The sequence below is a fragment of the Ziziphus jujuba genome, chromosome 8 (genome assembly GCF_031755915.1).
Source record: "Ziziphus jujuba cultivar Dongzao chromosome 8, ASM3175591v1".
NCBI lineage: Eukaryota > Viridiplantae > Streptophyta > Magnoliopsida > Rosales > Rhamnaceae > Ziziphus > Ziziphus jujuba.
In genome coordinates, this window is record NC_083386.1 from 23686813 (window position 1) to 23707359 (window position 20547).

At 31.5% G+C, this 20547-nt stretch overlaps 1 protein-coding gene across 1 annotated transcript; it reads left to right on the forward strand.

Annotated features, from left to right (window-relative positions):
* The first annotated feature begins 16763 nt into the window (after positions 1–16763).
* Positions 16764–20247, forward strand: LOC107414357 (uncharacterized). Its single transcript, XM_048470649.2, has 5 exons — positions 16764–17115; positions 17819–17960; positions 18314–18534; positions 19310–19567; positions 19818–20247. Exons 1-5 carry the CDS (start codon positions 16825–16827, stop codon positions 20121–20123), a joined length of 1218 nt encoding a protein of 405 aa, XP_048326606.2. The 5' UTR covers positions 16764–16824; the 3' UTR covers positions 20124–20247.
* Positions 20248–20547: the final 300 nt, after the last annotated feature.

Genomic DNA, 20547 nt, shown 5'->3' on the forward strand with positions numbered 1-20547 from the left:
ATATATTTATATCCATAAAAAATAAGATAATGAATAATAAATAAAATAAAAATAAAAAAGGTGCTTTTGGAGAGAATTTGTAAGAAGGATATGCTGACACGTGGCGTATATACTTCTTCTCTTATATATAATATAGATAAACTTGTTTCACTTAGAAAACAACTTTCCAGCCTCAGAACCAAGTACTTTAGTACAGAGAAACAAAAAATGGGGAAACCAAGAAAGGAGCAAAAGCCTACTATACTTAAGATACAAGCCCAAGCAAACCCACTAGAATATGGTATTATTTAAGAAAATCCTTAAAACCCAATACTAAAAAACCATATAGGCCCAAATTCTCATTTTTCAAACACATCGTTGATCAGAATAGCATCAAACAGAAGCAGAACCTCTCAATGAATTCAAAAACCGTATAACATCTCTTATTCATCCATAAACCATATGATAAAGTACCATCCGAGTCCCAGATCTTGTTGAAACTTGACGTGTTGAAGTTGTATCCAAGAATCTTTCTAGGAATTTGTAGATCAGTGAATGACTCTTCCTCAACTTCACTGCGAACAACACAAAGTATGCTAAACCTCATATAAAACAGGTCCATTGGCAATGATGCATTGTGAGAATCGGAAACCATCTCAGGGAATTGAGTCACAAGCGGATTGAGATTGATATAGAACTTGATAAACCATATGGAATAGTTCCTCTCAATCTCATACACATTTAGCTCAATGGATGGACAATCTGAACTGCCAATAAGATGCAAATGGTCTCCAGATTCACCAGAATATCCCCATTTCCTTTCATCCCCATTTTTCCTTCCCCACCACACCAAAATTTGGAGGCAATGGCATTTGATTAACCATGTCTTCATCAAGGTTAAAATACAAACCAGCAGGAGCTCCAAATATATTAACCCAGAAAACAGCACCATTCCAATACACAACTCTAATGAATTCAAAATTCTTTGGTGTGGTAAAAATATTATTAGATTGCACCAACATTTTGTTTCAGAAGAATAAATCTGAAAACAAAATTGGATGATCCCTATGAATGTAAGCTGACGAACACAAATGACATTGTAGTGAACCGATTTGGAAGGATTGAAAATTGAAGTCAATCCCAAAACTCTAAGACTTCTAGTGGGACCATAAGACTGAATAGGTGGCTAAGGAGGAACATCAATATCATGGCTTGTTGTTGGGTTTTGGACGAAATAAATGTCTTCCAAACTACACAACAATAAGCCTTTGGCCTTGTTTGGGCATGTTTTCTATTTTCAATTTTCAAAACATCATTTTAAAAATAAAAAAATAAAAAACTATTTTTATTTATTTCATGAAAACAAGGGGTATTTGGTCAGTAGTGTTTAAAAATAGTTTTGAAAACTAAAAAATATAAAACAGAAAACATCATTTTAATGTTTTCTAAATTTTGTTTTCTTTTTTTAATTTGTTTTCTAAAACTATTTTTGAAAATTGATGGTCAAACAGATTTATTTTTGTTTTGAAAACAGTTTTCTATTTTGTAGAGTAGAAAACTGTTTTAAAACCAATTGGTCAAACATGTCCTAGTGTTTGATGTATAATCTACTGAGTTGTGACATTTGGTTAAAGTTGATGAAGTCTAAAGATGAGTCATGGGAGGGATCATAGAAAAGTCCACCCCAATTACCAAAAAATAAAATAAAATCCCAGAGGCAAGTTTGTGGAAAGGTGGCAGAGCTAACAATGAGAATGAAACTGCGGAGTCTTGAATACGCATGTGAAGTGGAGGATAGACTTGATTGGGAATCAGACAAGGATTTCCAATGTAAAATCAATGTCCTGGTTTAAGGTTTTGGAGGGTAATATGCTTCTAGGTCTTTTGGTGGGTCTTTTGAATTCACAGATGCTCTCCTCCATCTTTGCAATCTATAAAACAATATAACATTAAAAATGGTTAGAACCAATGAAATCCATGACAAAGAAACTTTAAATCATTTTAGAATTTTGGATAAAAAACTTTTCTTATAAAATTGATTTTGATAATATATGACCCACCATGTAAGATTGCATGCTACAACAAATATGAGATTTTATAGCATATAATTATAACATTTTTAAAAAATGCTATTAATACTAATAATAAATGATAGCATTTTCAGTTAACTTTATATTGGTTAAAATTAATTAGATAGGATTTTACATTTTGATAGCATTTTTAAATATTTAATAGCATTAGAAATAAATTTAAAAAGTGAGAGGTAGTCTGCTCGTTTACTATTCTTTTGTTTTTTAAGAGCCCAACAAAAGAAAACTCCCTTGTTTCAAAAAAAAAAAAAAAAATTCCCTTAACCTAGATGGTGTTATGCACCAAAAACTATTCTGCTCGCTCATCTGCAAATTAAAGCCTTCATCTGTACAATTGTGTCTCATTCTCTTCAATCTGAAAAATTGTCCTCATGTGAAACCCTCATCTGAATGCTCACTGAACAATTATGAAACCCTTATCTGAACAATTTTCTTCTCTTCACTCCGAAGGATTGCATCTCCTTTACACTTCAAGTCCTTATCTCCTTCTTGCTTGAAGCCCTAATCAACACCCCTCATCTACTTCTTTGTCTTCCTCAATTTGATGAAACAAGGTATTTTCTTATTCGTATTTGATGGTTGTTGATTTTGATAATTTTTTTATTTAGATTTGATGATAAATTGAATTAGATTTGATGATTGTTCTTAGAATTAGAATCGACAATTGTTCATAGAATAGCTAAAAAAAAAAAAAATAGATAAACAGTATATGATAAGTCAGACTAGCTTTGAATAAAACCACAATATGTGCCAAAACATCACAAATATGTTTGAAATTTCAAGCGTTATGTCCTAATATATGTTGAATCGGCCAGTTGCTCATATAACAAATATTTAAATCCTTTATGTATGGAAATATATGTTTTAAATATTTAAAAGCAGTTTTTATTTTATTTTATTTTTTGCCAATATTTTTAAAATGCTTGCTATTTGTAATTACTCATTCTTAGTACTAATTATATGGCACTGTATGAGGTGAAGAGAAATGCTTTTCTACAGCATCATGACATTGCACTTTATGCGGGTCCCTCGAGTACTATGCATCCAGGAAGATAATCTATAATGGAAATCAAAATTTTTGTATTTCCAGCCATAAACCAGATATAATTTTTCCATTTGGTTGGATTCTTTGTCCTTTTTCTCATCATTCAGATTGTTGGATCAATTATATAAACAAATACACATATATATCTATCTAGGTTTTCTTTTAAAAGGAAATACATGCATGTTGGTGTAAGGTTATGGATTGAATTTTCTGTATGTTTGTAAAAATTGCAATAGTTAAAGCTTACTATTTGAATTGTAAAATGAGAGAGTGTTTAATATTTAGATCCACCCATTGTAAATTATTATAAAGTGTCTGATGTGCTTTGTGTTCAACACTTAGATCCGCCAATTATAAATTATTATAAAGTGCCCAAAACTATATGAAGAAAAAACATTGTGTAAGGTGATTATTGTATTATGCTCTCTGTTGACACTTTGCTTAAATGCTTAATACATTTTGTATGAAAAAAATAAATTATATTTTAAATATTGTTTGTATGAATCATATGCTGCTATAGAGGTATCACAACACATAAAAGTTTTTGATTTCCCCATAGTACTATCTTAATTTTAATGCACATATGTATAAAGCATAATTATACAGCAACTGCTAAATATTATGTTTATGAAGTTCAATGTTTTTGTCCCTCCTTTCTTCTTTTCAACTAACCAAAAAAATTCAAAAGAGAATCACTATCTTCTCCATCAAATTTGCAAGAAGATGCTTTAACAAAAATCCTAGGTTGGGAGAATTTAAAAAGAGTAAGAGAGATTGGTAAAAAAAATTTACTCTTACAAAGTTATCATTACTTCAACAAAAAGATGACTATGCCAATAAAATGCAAGATAAGAAGGGAGAACTAAAAAATGAAGTGGCTTGTATAAAAAATTTAATTAATGGCTTGATAAAAAATCAAGTGATATTATATTTTATTAAATTAACTATATTTTGTATAGTTTATAATCCATTTATATGATTATTGTTGGTGATTAATATATGATCAAATTTAGTTTTATATACTAACAACTCATTTTTTTATTTCAGGTTTTGGAAGAATCTATGAAGTAAAAAGGAGATGCTATTTTGGTGGTATAAAATTTAATATTGTTTGACAGTAGAATTTCATTAGATACACTAGGTACTTTTTTCATTTTTTTTATTTTTTAATTTTATTTTGGTGAGCCAGATACACTAAATACTTTGTAAATATATATATATATTATTTTGGTATCACCTTTGATAATGAATTATGTAACATTTGGTGACATTTTTAATTGTCAATATTTATTTTTAAGTGTCAATTTCAAATATCACTACACCAAATAACTAGTTTTATCTAGTGACATTATATATCTTTTAATGAGATTTAAAAATATCATTAATAACTTTTTAATGACATTTAGCTTTTCATTGTAACTTTTAGTTACATTGGTATCCATGATACTTGCTATGAATGTCACTAGTTTATTAAATGTATTAAAGTGATAATTTTGTGACATTTTCAACTATCATTTTATTATAGTTTGCAAAATGTTAATTAACATTTTGAAATGCTATGAAATCGATTTAACATAACACTTTTAAATGATATAAAATGTACCTAATATTGCATTTACAATATCTACCATCATATTGATCATAGCATTTAAAAATGTTATGAAATCTACTTGATATAGCATTTTTAAGTATTATATAATGTATTTAATATTACATTTGTACGTGCTATGAAATCTACCAAACATAGCATTTAAAATTGCTATTAAATTAAATTAACATAGCACTTATAAATGCTATTAATGTACTAATCATAACATTTATAATTGCTATTAACATAACATAATAACATAGGATAAATGTTATTAAATTGTTATTTATAGCATTTAGCATAACACTTCAGAAATGCAATGAAAGAGTAAGATTTTTTATAGCGTGGGTTGTCATGTTTTAGTATGTCTGAGAAAAAACTAGAGAGAAATGTGTGTTTGTTTTCTTGGGAAACAAAAATGAAACTGCAAGAACTTTTTCATGTATCAGTAAAATTAAAGAATTATTCATAAGAAAATGTTTAGAATCACAAATATAGCAAATGACCGATAACAAAGAAACAGAGACACATGAGCAACCGAGTAAATGAATGCCAAAGTGAGGGCTTCCTTAGAATGGAATTAATCAATTTGAAATAATGCAAAACTAACCAATTAATTAAGCTTTGGATTGTTAATCTTCAAACACACACGTCAAAACTTATAAAACAGAATGTAAAATCAAACATAAACACAAACTTATACACAAATATAAAAATCAAACACGTGTAATTAGTGGAAGCATGGAATACCTTGTTTATTTTTTTTTTTGAGGAACCATTTTCTCTTATCACACAAATCGAAAAACGAGCTCCACATAAAGCATATGAAACATAATCAACTCAGATTTAAGGACAGAATATATCAATGAAGTAAAAAAACAAGGAAGAAAAAGAAAATATAGCCAACATTATCTTGAGACATAAAATTGAAAGTGTAAGGTTTTTTTTTTTTAATTTTTTTTTATGTATAATAAAATTAAGAATTACGTGTAAGAAAATGTTTAGAATCACAATATAGCCAATGACCATGTTGAAGAACTCTGAGTATGAAAGCATGAAGACAAATAACATAGAAACAGAGACACAGGTGCAAAATTAATGCTAAAGCAAGGGCTTCTTCAGAATTAATCAATTTTAAATAATCCAAAACTATCAAATTAATTGAGCTGCAAATTCATACACACTACATGCATTGTATATGGATTTCTATTGGTTAAGTTTTGTATTCTTAATCTTCAAACACATACCAAAACTTATAAACCAGAATCTAAAACCAAACATAAACACAAACAAGTACATAAATATAAAAACCAAACACATATAACTATGGGAAGCATGTAAAACTTTTAAAAACCAAACACATATAACTATGGGAAGCATGTAAAACTTTTTCTTTTTTTTTTTCAAGAACTATTTTCTTTTCCCACAAAACGAGAGAAAAATGAACTCCACATAAAGCATATAAAACATAATCAACTCAGATTTAAGGATAGAATATATCAATGAATTAAAAAAACAAAGGAGAAAAAGAAAATATAGCCAATATTATCTTGGGACACAAAATTGAAAGTGTAAGGTTTTTTTATTATGCATAATAAAATTAAGAATTACGTGTAAGAAAATGTTTAGAATCACAATATAGCCAATGACCATGTTGAAGAACTCTGAGTATGAAAGCATGAAGACAAATAACATAGAAACAGAGACACAGGCGCAAAATTAATGCTAAAGCAAGGGCTTCTTCATAATTAATCAATTTTAAATAATCCAAAACTATCAAATTAATTGAGCTGCAAATTCATACACACTACATGCATTGTATATGGATTTCTATTGGTTAAGTTTTGTATTCTTAATCTTCAAACACATACCAAAACTTATAAACCAGAATCTAAACCCAAACATAATCACAAACAAGTACATAAATATAAAAACCAAACACATATAATTATTGGAAGCATGTAAAACTTTTTCTTTTTTTTTTCAAGAACTATTTTCTTTTCCCACAAAATGAGAGAAAAATGAGCTCCACATAATGTATATAAGACATAATAATCTCGTATTCTAAGGATAAAATACATCAATGAAGTAAAAGAACAAGGGAGATCAAGAAAGAAAATATAGCCGATCAACTCAGATTCAAGGATGGAAAGTATCAATGAAGTAAAAGAAGAAAGGGAGAAGAAAGAAGATATAGCCAACCTTTTCACTGAGCTGTGATGGAAAAACTTGTTTGTTTGTGAATTTTCCCGAGAAAATGTAAAATGGAGGGAAATATGTTAAAAAATAAAATAATAATTATTATAATTATAATTTATAATTTCATAGCGAAATCGGCATGAAAGAGAATGCTTAACATGGAAGGAGGAAGCATCATTGATCTTATCAATTAAGCCATTTTTATTGACTACCAAAACAATATTTTCTTAACCTTCTCCATTTTATCAAGTTTCCAATTTTAAATATGTTTTGCATATTATCCAACAAAATATATATATATATATATATATATATATATATATATATATATAGAGAGAGAGAGAGAGAGAGGAGGAATTCTGTTATTCGAAATTCTGTTGTGCACAAAAAGGCACAACCAATTGGGCATTGTACGTATAGGGGCAGTGCCGAGTGTAGAGAGGAGAGAGAAAGATAGCAGACGTATTGCATATCTCGTGCTTCTTCAACCTTCCTTCCCAACCAAGATTTTTGGTTAAAGTATCTTATTTTCATAAATGCACAGTGCCCAAAATTCCTCGTCAAGCACGTTTAGCCTACATGAAGGACTTAGTTTTTACTTTCCAAAGTACATAATCTTCTGCAAAACGACAATCACTGCTTAACAAAGATTTGTAAATTTATATATATATATATATATATGCATGGACACTATACACTACACTACATATATCGATGTCACATCCTCGGGATGATTTTACATATTTGACACATAGAAATCAGTTTTTGTTTAAATCAGCAATAAAAATCCATAGAGAAAATAATAAATAAAAGTTCAGCCATATAATAATTTTTTTCTCTCCCTCCATATAATAAAAAAGTAGATGCATAATCGTTTCTGTTTTTGTTATTTTTCGTTTCCGTTTTTCGTTATTTTGCCACAAAAGCGTAAGTAATTTTATTTTTTTTAAATATATACATACGTAAAAAGCAGAATTTTCATGTGACCTGTTCTCACTTGCTTTCTTTAGCGCGTGGAGGAAACAAGGAGTCATTAATGAGTCTATTGTTGTTGAATACGCCGAATTCGTTTTAGCGCCGGCAGCTATACATGCACGCACCGTTCGATTTTTCATCTTTACAATATGCAAATAAACGGGCTTGAGGCCCGTGTGATTTACGAGAGCCCGAGTAACAGTAAAATAAAATAAAAGAATATTTCCAGAAAGAAGCATGCCTTTAGAGAGAGAGGGATAGTGTCTGGAGGGGGAGAGAGAGAGAGAGAGAAAGTGGGAACTTACATCACTGCATCACCAAATTGAGAGGAGCTTTGCTCATAATTACATTAAATCAAGATGTTTATCACCCAAATTGCTGATAAGTAAACATTCTTTTTTCTTTTTTTTTCATTGAAATTAAGTTAAAAATAAACATAGAAATATAAACATCCATGCATATACATGAAAAAAAAAAAAAAAAAACTTAATCTTGCTTTTTTGGTGAATAAGAACTTAATCTTGCTTCCCTTATTCTAATGTTGTCAGTCTCCTTTGCTTGCCTTGGTTTAATGTTGATGGTTTTTTTTTTTGTGTTGGGTAAATAATGTGATGGGTTTTTATAGTTGTGTTAATTGGGCACTTAAATGAGTTCTTAACCCAACAAAAGTGATTTTTCAATATTCCAAACAAACCTATAATAAAGAAGAGCAGCAGCAAGCTAGAAAGAATTGCAAATTTTTTTGAGTTGGAAAAAATAGCCAATAGATATATCTATAGAGCCGTTCTAACATCATTTTTTCTTTCCTTTTTCCTTTTCAATTTTTTGAAACTTAATTGAGTTTTTAACCGCACAAAAGTAATTTTTCTTCATTTTTGTATTTACAATACAGAGCTAGACACTGAAATAATTTATTTTTTAAGCAATGACCTTTGGTTGTTGGTTAAAACATTTGGAACTTTCATTGCAAATGAATTGCTTTTAAACCTATTTAACAAAAATGGGATTACATGGATCTTCTTGAGAGAATTACCAAAAATGAAAATGGAACTTTTGGAGAGAGAATTTTTTGTTCTTTTTTTACGTGAGTCATACGTTTTTGAGAGATGAATGTGAGCTTAACCTCAACCTACTCCTTTTAAAGCAAATTGTAATGACATCAATGTTTGGCAGTACTATAACTAGAACCACAATAAGTGTATGTTTCGTTCCAATAATTAAACGGTGCGTTTGAGGCCGAAATTGTGAGCTACTGGCCTTAAAGATGGAACATGTAAATGGGGCTAGCTATCAAGCCCTATAGAGAGACATTGACTCCACACTTGGAAGGCCCAGTGGGCCAGTGGCTAGTGGTCCACGGTTATTTAGGTCAAAGGTTTGACTCTGGATACTGGCAAAATGATGATAACAATAATAATAATGATAATAATAATCATCATCATCTCAAATAACAATGTGCCAGAAAAGCAGAGGAACATAATTGGCAGTCTCTGTTGTATGAAGAACATCAAACAAAACTTTTTATTTTTATTTATTTATTTATTTTTTTGTTCAACATCAGATAAAACTTCAATCCAACATTTTGTTCAGGAGCTTACATAAAGGTTCCATCCCTAATGATAATATTTGCTATTACCCTAAGCAGATACAAAGAAAGTCATTGTTTCTGGATTAAAACCTAAGCAGACAAGATCATACTCTCCATCCCAAATAATAGGAAAAATTACCAGTATCCAACAACGCCGGAAATGCGGACTTATATAATTTTTTTTTTCCTTTTTTTCTTTTTTGGAAACAAACAATTAGCAAGCTTGAAAACAAAACCACAGGTAACTTCTTTTTCACCATGCATGCATAACTTGAAAAGACGTGTGGACAGTAACCAAATTAAGAACAAATACTTGGTTGTAACTTGTACCTAGCCAGTGGGTTGAACTTAAGAATATATACTTTAGAATCAGATACTGATGGGGCTGTCTTAGAAGGCAATAAAGTGAAGAATGAACTTAAGGATACATACTTCACCTTCAGAGAGCGTGCAAAGCCAGATGTCCAAATCCTTACTGGGTTCTCGTTGCATGTTCCAAGTGAAGAAACACAGTTGCTTTAGTAGGCAGTCAAAGTGCATGGCAGCGACAAATTAACAATAATCAGCCTACCAGAAAAATTCTACGGCCTAGGTTCTGGTGAATTCCATGTATATAATGTTCATTTGCGAACCCAAAAACACCCCTTGAAGTGATCTCGATTAAAGACAAAGATCACTTGGGGACTAAAATGTTAGCGTGCAATTCAGAGATCCATAATGGACAAGAAACAGGACCCACGCGAAAGCAACTTATGAAGCAATAAGGGAGAAGCTATGCATATATTGAAGGGCCCACTTAAGTTAAAATACAACAAAAACCCAATTGACGCACACATAAAATTGACATTTGATTAGTCAGCGTGGAGGCAGTTGCCCCCAATGCCCCAACCAGAGAATCCAGAAGCACATAAAACAATTGATAATGAAATTGCCTTGTTTTTTTGTTGAAAGCAATAATCCTTAATTAGTTGTATTCATTATCTTTTTTTTTTTTTTAATTATTCTTATTGGGGAAGAGAGATTTTCTCTAAAAGTTTGAACTAAAAATGTACATTGTCAACTTATGTAAAATGATATAGAATGATTTTTTTTTTTTAATAAACTATAAAAGGCAAGCACTTCATTATTTCTTTTACCTTTTAGTTGTGTTGGATAATTAATCCACGTATAGTACATTTTTCTTTCATCTTGATGCATGAAGATAATATTTTTCAAACTTTTTGTTTCTCCATTTTGTTGATTTGTCATGTTGAGGTTGAGAGTGCGGAAAACAGTGTTGGAATGTTTAACTCATGGTAATACATGGTGTTATAGTAGATGACAATACTCTTCTCTAGAAAAGAACTTTATATAATGCATACTTTTGGATTTCATATTTCTTTTATGTTGACACTTCCAAAAGCTACTTACAATATTTCGTTTGTAGGTCTTATTGCTATTGCTATGTATTAAACTTTGGCAAGTCTCATGCATCCATGAGCGGAATGGCTATAGGTTAAAATATCTGTAATATATACTTGAACAAACGACTCATTGAGGAAATATATGTACTGAAGTTCCTAGTCTAATCCGGTAATTTATCTGGGTATTTCATCTAGGGTGTTCATCTACTATGTCTTTTGTATGGTGAATATAGTTTACTCATTAGGAAGCCTAGGTACGAGGTTTATGCTCACTATAGAAAATCACTTCTATATATAAAACAACAAAATGTAACTTCAATAATTATCATAAAACGATATGATTGAGGTGTTTTAATCCCCCCAAAAAAAAAAATGAATGATTGACGATGAAAATAAGAAATAATAACTAAAAGAGCTAAATAATATTTGAGAGAGAAATTCAAAAATTGTTTGAGCATGAAAGGTATTGATGCGAATCCACCCAAGACTGTTCGACCGACAACCCGCTGGGGTGCTGACCCAATACAAATGAAGGTGGGACCGATCACTAGGGCCCAAGCCAAGAAGTTCAAGGACAATCTTGCTGTCTTCATACAAGGAATAAGTCATAGTCAAGAGGGGTTGGCCATATCTAAAGAACCAAGGCCTGTTTTACTCATACAAGCAATAGAAGCCGATATGGACCCGGGTGACGGTTTTGGTACATTTTTGGAGTCCGGGAAGCATGAAATGGTTCCAATGATTTATGGGTTCAATACATATGCCTAAGAGGTCATGGAATCAAGTTAAAGCAGCCTCAAATGCAATCAAAAAAGGCTTGTACGGACAGCATCAACAATTTGGCCGAATTTGCTGTATTGCTTGCTGGCTTTACTGTATTTTACTGTATTAGCCTTTTCTTATTTTTCCAAGCATGGGCAACGTGTGGGACTTCATATTCAGCTTATTTGGCATCCTCCAAAGCATCTAGAAGCTGATTTGGAGCTCAAAGAGGTCAAATATTTGTCAAAGTCAAATTAGTCAAAAAAGCTAGTATTATAGTTTCCTAATTTTATTCTACTTTTTGTTTTAGGAAACTACCATTACTTTTTAGTTCTTATTTATTTATTTTCTGGACAAATAAGTTTAGGAAAGTTAGTATTTTATTATTTTCATTGTAAATTAATTAATTCCTAATTCAGAATAAAGGAATTAATTAATCAAATTTAGTTTATGAAACTTAGTTTAGGACATATTAGAATTCGGTCAAGTTTTCTAATTCCTATAGGAGTCCGGTTTTGAATTATTTTTTTTAGGGTTTATTTTGTTTCTTTCAAGCCTATTTAAAGGCTTATTTTTCAATAATAATACAACTTTGATTTGATTAAAAAAATACTTGTGAGATTAATTATCTCTTTGTTCTTTGAGAACACCTAAAACACCATTAGAGAATTGGTTGTTTTAGCTTGACTTATCAATAGGTTTTCCATCCCCTATTGTGGCGTCTACATTATACCAAGGTTTCTAACCACAGGTTGGTTAGGGGTTGAGGTCCATTCTATTAGAACTTGAACTTAATTAAGATCCGGGCTAATATAATACGGGTTTAGGAGCAGGTCGTCCTAGGTTCGTACCAGGTATGGTTGTATATTAAATTCTGCATCATAGCTGCCATTAAATAGATGATAAAACTAGATGGAAACAAAACATAAACAAATATATTCCTTGTTTAAATAACGTCATAACCTATGAGGAAATAGAGCATCAAACTGCAGCCAGACGCTCTATGAAAGGAAAAGCACGACTAGCAGCAACAGAACAATCAAGTTGTTCAAAACTCTGACTTTCCAAGTGGTATCGAATAATTTTATGGGGGAATAAGCGCAAAAGCAAACAACATTCATCCTCAACTTCAACGAAACATCATATGAGTGTGCGTGCAAATCTCCCAATACAAGCAATGCAAATCGGAGGAAGATCAACTTGGAACCTCATAGACCAGCCAGAGTAATCCCTCTCCATCGCATATACAGTGTAAACAAATGAACAACCATCAGACCAAACGAGATACAAATGCTGCTGATCTCCAGACTGCCTAAAGTAGCACCACCACCCTTGTAGCTGTTCCTTCAGACTCGGAGGAAATGGCAATGCGGGCATCATACACAAGCGCTTTTCAACAACATCGAAGTAATAACCCATGTATTTATGTGGAATCCAATGAACACAACCATTCCAAAAGACGCTGCGTTCCCAATCTCCGATCCATTGGCCATCGGCCCAAATCTTAGGATGGTTTGGTAAGCTGAACAAGGCAGGGGCAGTCCAAGAGCCCGATTCCGAAGAGTAAATCTGAATTTGGGAATTCCGAGATAGGTAAATCACTTTGTGGTGGTGGGGTTGTGATTGATGATGCACGAGGATCAAAAGCCAAACTCCATAAAAGAGGAGAATTGTGAGGATAAGCACTAGGAATGTCAACGGGATGGGGTGGGATCGGTTTTTAAAATTCCGTTCCGATATCCGTGGAGAATTTTCCATTTCATCTCCGTGGTTTTACTCATTTATTTAAATACGGGATGGGGACCGAGATTCCCTATCGGGGACGGGATGAGACGGTTTTTCTCTCTTTTTTTATAATTGATATATTCTTTTTTTGAAATATTTATATAAAAGAATTTTTTTTTGTAAATAAAATATAAATAAAGTGACTAAAATTCAATAAAATTACAATAAAATGCATCAAGATCTAAAATATAATTACAATAAAATGCATCAAGGTCTAAAATAAAAATACAATAAAATACATCAAAATCCAAATTTACAATTATAATCAAATACATTCTTAAAAAAATACAATGCAATATATAAACATAAAATTTATAAAAATACACACACAAAATAAAATTTTACTTTTTATTTTCTTAAATCTCCATGGAAGAATGTTCCGTAAGAATTGATTGCTACAAAAATAAATAAAAGTATTAATATCAATAATTTTTTTAACAATTAAATGTACACATTTTTTGTAATAAATAAATTCAATTTAACTCCTTATCAATTTCAATATCACTCATAGTAGAAGAACATGCTCGAACATATGATGAAGAAGATGAAGCTAACAAAGATAAGACAAATTAGTTAACAATAAATACAAAAAATATTTAAGATGGAAAGATATAAAATTTAATTTTTCATACCATTAACTTCAGCCCATAACCAATCTTGTGCACACATCAAAGCTTCCAAAGTTTTAGGATGAAGTCTATTTCGATGTGGACTCACAAATCTTCCATCGGTATTGAATGCAGACTCGGATAAAACAGTAGATACTGGAATCGCTAAAATATCTCTTGCAATATTATGCAAAGTAGAATACTTAGTTGCATTTACTTTCCATCATGCAGTATATCAAAGTCATTAGATCTAGGCAAAACCGTCTCCTCCAAGTAATGACTAAGATACTGGCATGGTTGGAGGAGCCGATTTTGCCTAGATCTAATGACTTTGATATACTGGCATGGTGGAAAGTAAATGCAATAAAGTATTCTACTTTGCATAATATTGCAAGAAATATTTTAGCGATTCCAGTATCTACTGTTTCATCCTAGTCTGCATTCAGTACCGGTGGAAGATTTGTGAGTCCACATCGAAGTAGACTTCATCCTAAAACTTTGGAAGCTTTGATGTGTGCACAAAATTGGTTATGGGCTGAAGTTAATGGTATGAAAAATTAAATTTTATATCTTTCCATCTTAAATATTTTTATTTATTTATTGTTAACTAATTTGTTTTATTTTTGTTAGCTTCATCTTCTTCTCATATGTTGGAGCTTGTTTTTCTACTATGAGTGACATTGAAATTGATGAGGAGGTAAATTGAATTTATTTATTACAAAAAATGTGTACGTTTAATTGTTAAAAAAATTATTGATATTAATACTTTTGTTTATTTTTGTAGCAATCAATTTTTATGGAACATTCTTTCATGGAGACTTAGGGAAATAAAAAGTAAAATTTTATGTTGTGTGTGTGTTTTTATAAACTTTATGTTTATATATTGCATTGTATTTTTTTAAGAATGTATTTTATTGTAATTGTAAATTTGGACTTTAATGTATTTTATTGTATTTTTATTTTAGACCTTCATGTATTTTATTGTAATTTTATTTTAGATTTTGATGCATTTTATTGTAATTTTATTGAATTTTAGTCACTTCATTTATATTTTATTTACAAGAAAATTCTTTTATATAAATATTTCAAAAAAAGAATATATCAATTATAAAAAAAAGGAGGAAAAACCACCCTGTCCCATCCCCGATAGGGGAATCCTCGTTCCCGTTCTGCATCTAAATAAACAGAAAAAATCACGAAGATGGAATGGAAAATTCCCCGCAAAGATGGGGACGAAATTTTAAAAACCGGTCCCGTCCTGCCCCGTTAACATTCCTATGCTGCAGTGTGTTGTAGGATTGTAGACGTGGATTTCGAACTCTTTGCAGGATATATCCGTACTACACAATGGCAAGCCATTGCAAGACTGCAATATGACGAGAGCATGAGAAGATTTTTTCAAAGCCATATACGAGGCTTCTTCTCGCTTATTATTGTAAAAGTCGATGAACACATACTTTACTCCGCCATCTCCACCGCCGCACCTGCTAAGGCTCCAAGGGAACAGAGAATGCCGGAAGTAGAGTGTACAGCCATCTTGCGTGACCAGAATTCGGGATTGGAGATACTCGAAAGCCATTATTTGGATACGGCTTTGCATCGGATGAGATCCTTGAGCGAACGTCGAATTAGAATTTCATACAAAACATCTGTATCGATAATATGCGTCAAAGGTTTTTGGGAGGTTTTGCATCCACCCATGATACAAAAATTTTGCCCTGCTTAGGGTTTTTTTTAAACTTACTCTCCTGCACTGCACTTGTAAGTCTTAATTGCTTATGTATCTCCGACCTTTAAAATCCCGACTACAAGAAAACGTGTCAGCTAAAAAAATATCCGTCAAGAGATTGATCCAATTGTATAACATTGTCAAAGAGGAGATTATTGCAAATAATTATAAAAAATAAAAAAAATAATCCTGCTTTGACTCATAAAAAAGTTTTTATAAAAACCATATATATATATATATTACAGTAATATTAAAACATATTTGAAAATTGAATTGAGCACATCTGTTTTAAATTTTTTAAGAGAATAATTGAAAAAAAAAGTAAAAATTAAAAATTAAAAAATGTTTATAAATTATTGCCATAATTATTAAAAATTATAATTTTGTAATAAATAAATGAATGAAATAAAAAGAAACATTACTAAATGAATTTGATTTTAAGAATAAAGTTCAAGAGTATTTTATGTATATTTTAAAAAATATTTATTTTTTTAAAGAAATTTCAAAGGATAAAGTATTTTTCCAATTTTGTTTTCATGATTTTCTATGAAAATTTTAATAATAATGCTATTTTTATTAACACATATAAAATTACAAGTTAAAAAAAAAAAAAAAAAGTAGAATTAAAAAGTTTCAATCTATTTTCACAATTGATTGTATTCACGCCCATCGATCTAGTAGCAAAGAAGTTCAAAATGACATGAACTACTCGAATGGAAGTTCAAAATCCCATGTTGTTATGAGCTTCTTCACTAATGGATTGTCTCATGAATTACATCGTCTTTTGCTATTTCATTGTCATCGATATTTTGATTAGTAATTAACATTTTCCCATTTTATTTTGCATGAATTATTATAAAATAACCGTATTTAAAAATGATCAAGAAGCCTGAACTATTTTTATCAATCGAAAAAAAAAAAAAAAAAAAAAAAAAAAAAAAGAAGAAGAAGAAGAAGAAGAAGAAGAAGAAGAAGCCTAAACTATTTTCTTTAGGCCCATTTGAATCGTCCCCGTATCTCAGCCTTGTTCCATATTGGATATAAGACAAGCACTGGGGTAAAATCAAAGTTAAATGGGTTTGGGGCGGTTGAGTCCTCTGGCTCCATTATATTTTCAGAACAAAGCCCCTACAGCTTTTGTTCACTACCTCTTCCTGGTCTATAATCTCAATTGTGGCTTCACACCCTTTTCGTCAAAGTTCAAAACTTCCTTCAGGAATTTTCAGAATAAGCTACTTTTTTTATGCTCTTCATCATCTGCACCTGGAAACCAGAGATTAGCAGTTAGAGAGTTTGCCACTCAAGCACCGTTACCACCAAACATGGTTAAGGCCATTAGGGTTCATGAACTTGGTGGACCTGAGGTCTTTCTCTCTCTTTATCTCTTTGTACCGTTATTTTTGTTGTAAAAGTATGGATTTTTATGCTTTAACTGAGTAGTTGTTCAAATGGATATTGATGGGTAGTGATCTTAGGTTGTCAAAACCAACTCTTTTCAGTTCAATAGGGGACAGTCTACTATTGCTTCTTACTTATAGATGCATTACTCTTTGTTTTTGTCTGGAGTAAAGATTAGGGAACCCTGTTCTTTAATCCTGAGGGATCATTCCGTTTGCTTTATTATTATTGTTATTATTATTATTATCGTTTAATTTTGAGCTACTTTTGTTGTGTTCTATGTGGCGTGTTTGTCTGTTTAAATCAAAGCTCCATCAATATTGAGTGGTGAAATCGAAGATATATGTGAATTGGAATTTGGGCATTTATGCCTCATGTTTTTGAATCGTGATATGATTTCCTTATTAAAAACCAATTTTATTTGTCATCTGTGCACTTATAGACTTTTTGGGATTCAGCTGCAGTAGAATTTGTATCAATCAAATAGAACTAATGGTTAACATTTTGAACTTGATACTCATAATATTGATAGAGCAGCAATTATTATATGGCTTTGCATTTACATTCTGTTTGGGGTCCCTAGTTTCTGAATGGCTGTCTGTAATGTCAGCATCCAATGATATCTACATTTCATTCTTCCATTTATTAATTATTCCATAATGATGATAGGTTTTGAAATGGGAAGATGTGGAAATAGGAGAGCCAAATAAGGGAGAGATTCGTGTGAAAAACAAGGCCATTGGTCTTAATTTCATCGATGTATACTTCCGCAAAGGGGTTTATAAGGCCGCTGGGTTTCCCTTCACTCCAGGTTTCATTTCTTCTGAAAGTTTACCAGTTTATTAAATTAGTTCCAGAACAATGAAAATATATTTGGGACAATAACCACTTCAAGTTGTCATTATATGATTGCTAATGTTTTGGTTAGCTATGTACTATGCGAATTGTTCTATTTAGGGTGGTGGAGACTATGATGGCTAGTAACTGAACTAGATATATAAACAGTGAATTGAATATGATGGATAAGTTACTCCCAAAAAAAAAAAAAAAAAAAGGCAAAAACAAAAACAAAAATTGTGGAGAAATTTTTGTTTTATGCACATTCTAACCCAGTTACCTTTTCAAGTTATAAGCTAGTATTGAACATATACTTTTCTGTTTCAGGTGTGGAGGCTGTTGGGGTTGTGACAGCAGTTGGACCTGGACTAACAGGCATTCAGGTTGGTGATGTTGTAGCTTGTGCTGGTGGGGGCTCTTATGCTGAAGAGCAGATCCTTCCTGCAGATGCAGTTGTTCCTGTTCCTTCCTCTATTGATCCTGTTATTGCAGCATCTGTCATTCTTAAGGGCATGACAACTCAGTTTCTAGTTCGCCGTTGTTTCAAGGTATGTTTATAACATTCCATTAACATCGGGATATAGGATGTCAAATTTGTAATTTACATTTGGAATATGTGATGATGCATTGATGTGTGAAAATATGGAAAAATCCCTTATAGCTCTTTGCATAGTGGCATCATCATATACTGCTGGATAATTGTTTGCATATTCATAAAAACATATTCTGTTCAAGAAGACCAAAACACTATTGTACAGGACCTACAGTTCAATGCACAAATATGTCGATGAGTATGTATATGATGCATATGCATGTGAATAAATTGCTCTTAGGTATATTAAATGTGTATAGATATAAACTGCTATTATATACCCTGTATAATTGTTTATTGTCATTGTTCACCTTGCTAGCTTCTGCACCATATTGGGCAACTAGTTTAGTTAAACCGATTCGTAAAAAGTAATATCCTTTTTTCTAAGGTATTTAATATAGATATTTTACTACAGACCTAGTATCGAATTTTACCTGTGTTGGGATTCGGGTTTATGGACTGTGAGAACCACCTTCAGTAATATAGTCCACAATCACAATGGGCCTTCTCTTGTGTATGTTATTATAATAAGTCAGTCCATAAATTGGAGGACTTAACCATTGCAGCAATATATATTTTTCTATGAATCACATCGTTTGAATATTTATGTGATTTCATCATTCCTCTAGGTTGTTAACAAACACTGGTCTGCTTTTTCCTGTTGTATATTTATTACGTAACAACCGCCATTGCTTTTGATACCATAGTTCACTTGATTGTTCTGTATACAGGTTGAAAAAGGACATACAGTTCTTGTTCATGCTGCAGCTGGTGGAGTTGGATCTCTGTTATGCCAGTGGGCTAATGCTCTTGGTGCCACTGTCATTGGAACTGTCTCAACTAAAGAGAAGGCAGCTCAAGCCAAGGAAGATGGAGCCGACCATGTTATCATCTATACGGAAGAGGATTTCGTTGCGCGTGTGAATGAGATAACATCGGGCAATGGGGTTGACGTTGTCTATGATTCTGTAGGAAAGGATACCTTTGAGGTAATAAATACTTCTTTTCTCATTTTCTTTAGAGATAGAATCAAGGGAGTCTACTGGACAAGAGTAATTCTATTATATCTTCACCTTCTACATGGTCAACATCATTCGAAGCTTTAGTTCTTTACATTTTTCCACCCAAGCTATAGCAGTACAGTGTCATATAGTTTCTAAAAATATTAAATTTTCTATATATCGTTGTGTCCTGAAATGAGTTTCGTAATGAAAAAAAAAAAAAAAAAAAAATGTTCAGGGATCATTGGCATGCTTAAAACTTCGTGGATACATGGTGAGTTTTGGGCAGTCATCCGGAACCCCAGATCCGGTACCATTATCAGCTCTTGCAGCAAAATCATTGTTCTTAACAAGGCCTACATTGAAGCATTACAAAACTACTAGAGAAGAGCTATTGGAGAATGCAGGAGAGGTGTTTATGAAAGTTGCATCAGGAGCGCTGAGGGTTCGAGTAAATCATACATACCCTTTGTCTCAGGCAGCGCTAGCACATGCAGATCTTGAGGGTAGGAAAACTTCTGGATCAGTTGTTCTGATACCGTAGAGACATCCAACAGGAAGTGTTTTGAATTTCCAACTCTCTACTTGTAAAGAAAGAATTACATGGGTTGGTTGTTATTGTGCATTTTGTAAGAAAAAAATAAAAATTGTGCTGTGTTTGGGATGAATGACTGCCTGTTCCATATGGGTTAAATATGCAAATTTTTATGAGAGTGTTATCCATGCAGTTATTACGTTAAGCAATAATATAAGATTTATTACATGGAATTAGGAAATTCACAAATTAATATTTAATTAAACTTTAAAAAAAAAAAAACTAGAAATTAATATGTTACTGAAAATGAAATATTAGCTTTGTATGTTATATTATTTTCGTAAGACTGCTTGAAAAATATTCCAAAGTTTTCCTGCTTAATGAGCACAAGTATGTTTTCTATTTACTGTTATATATCTTTGAAAATATCTTA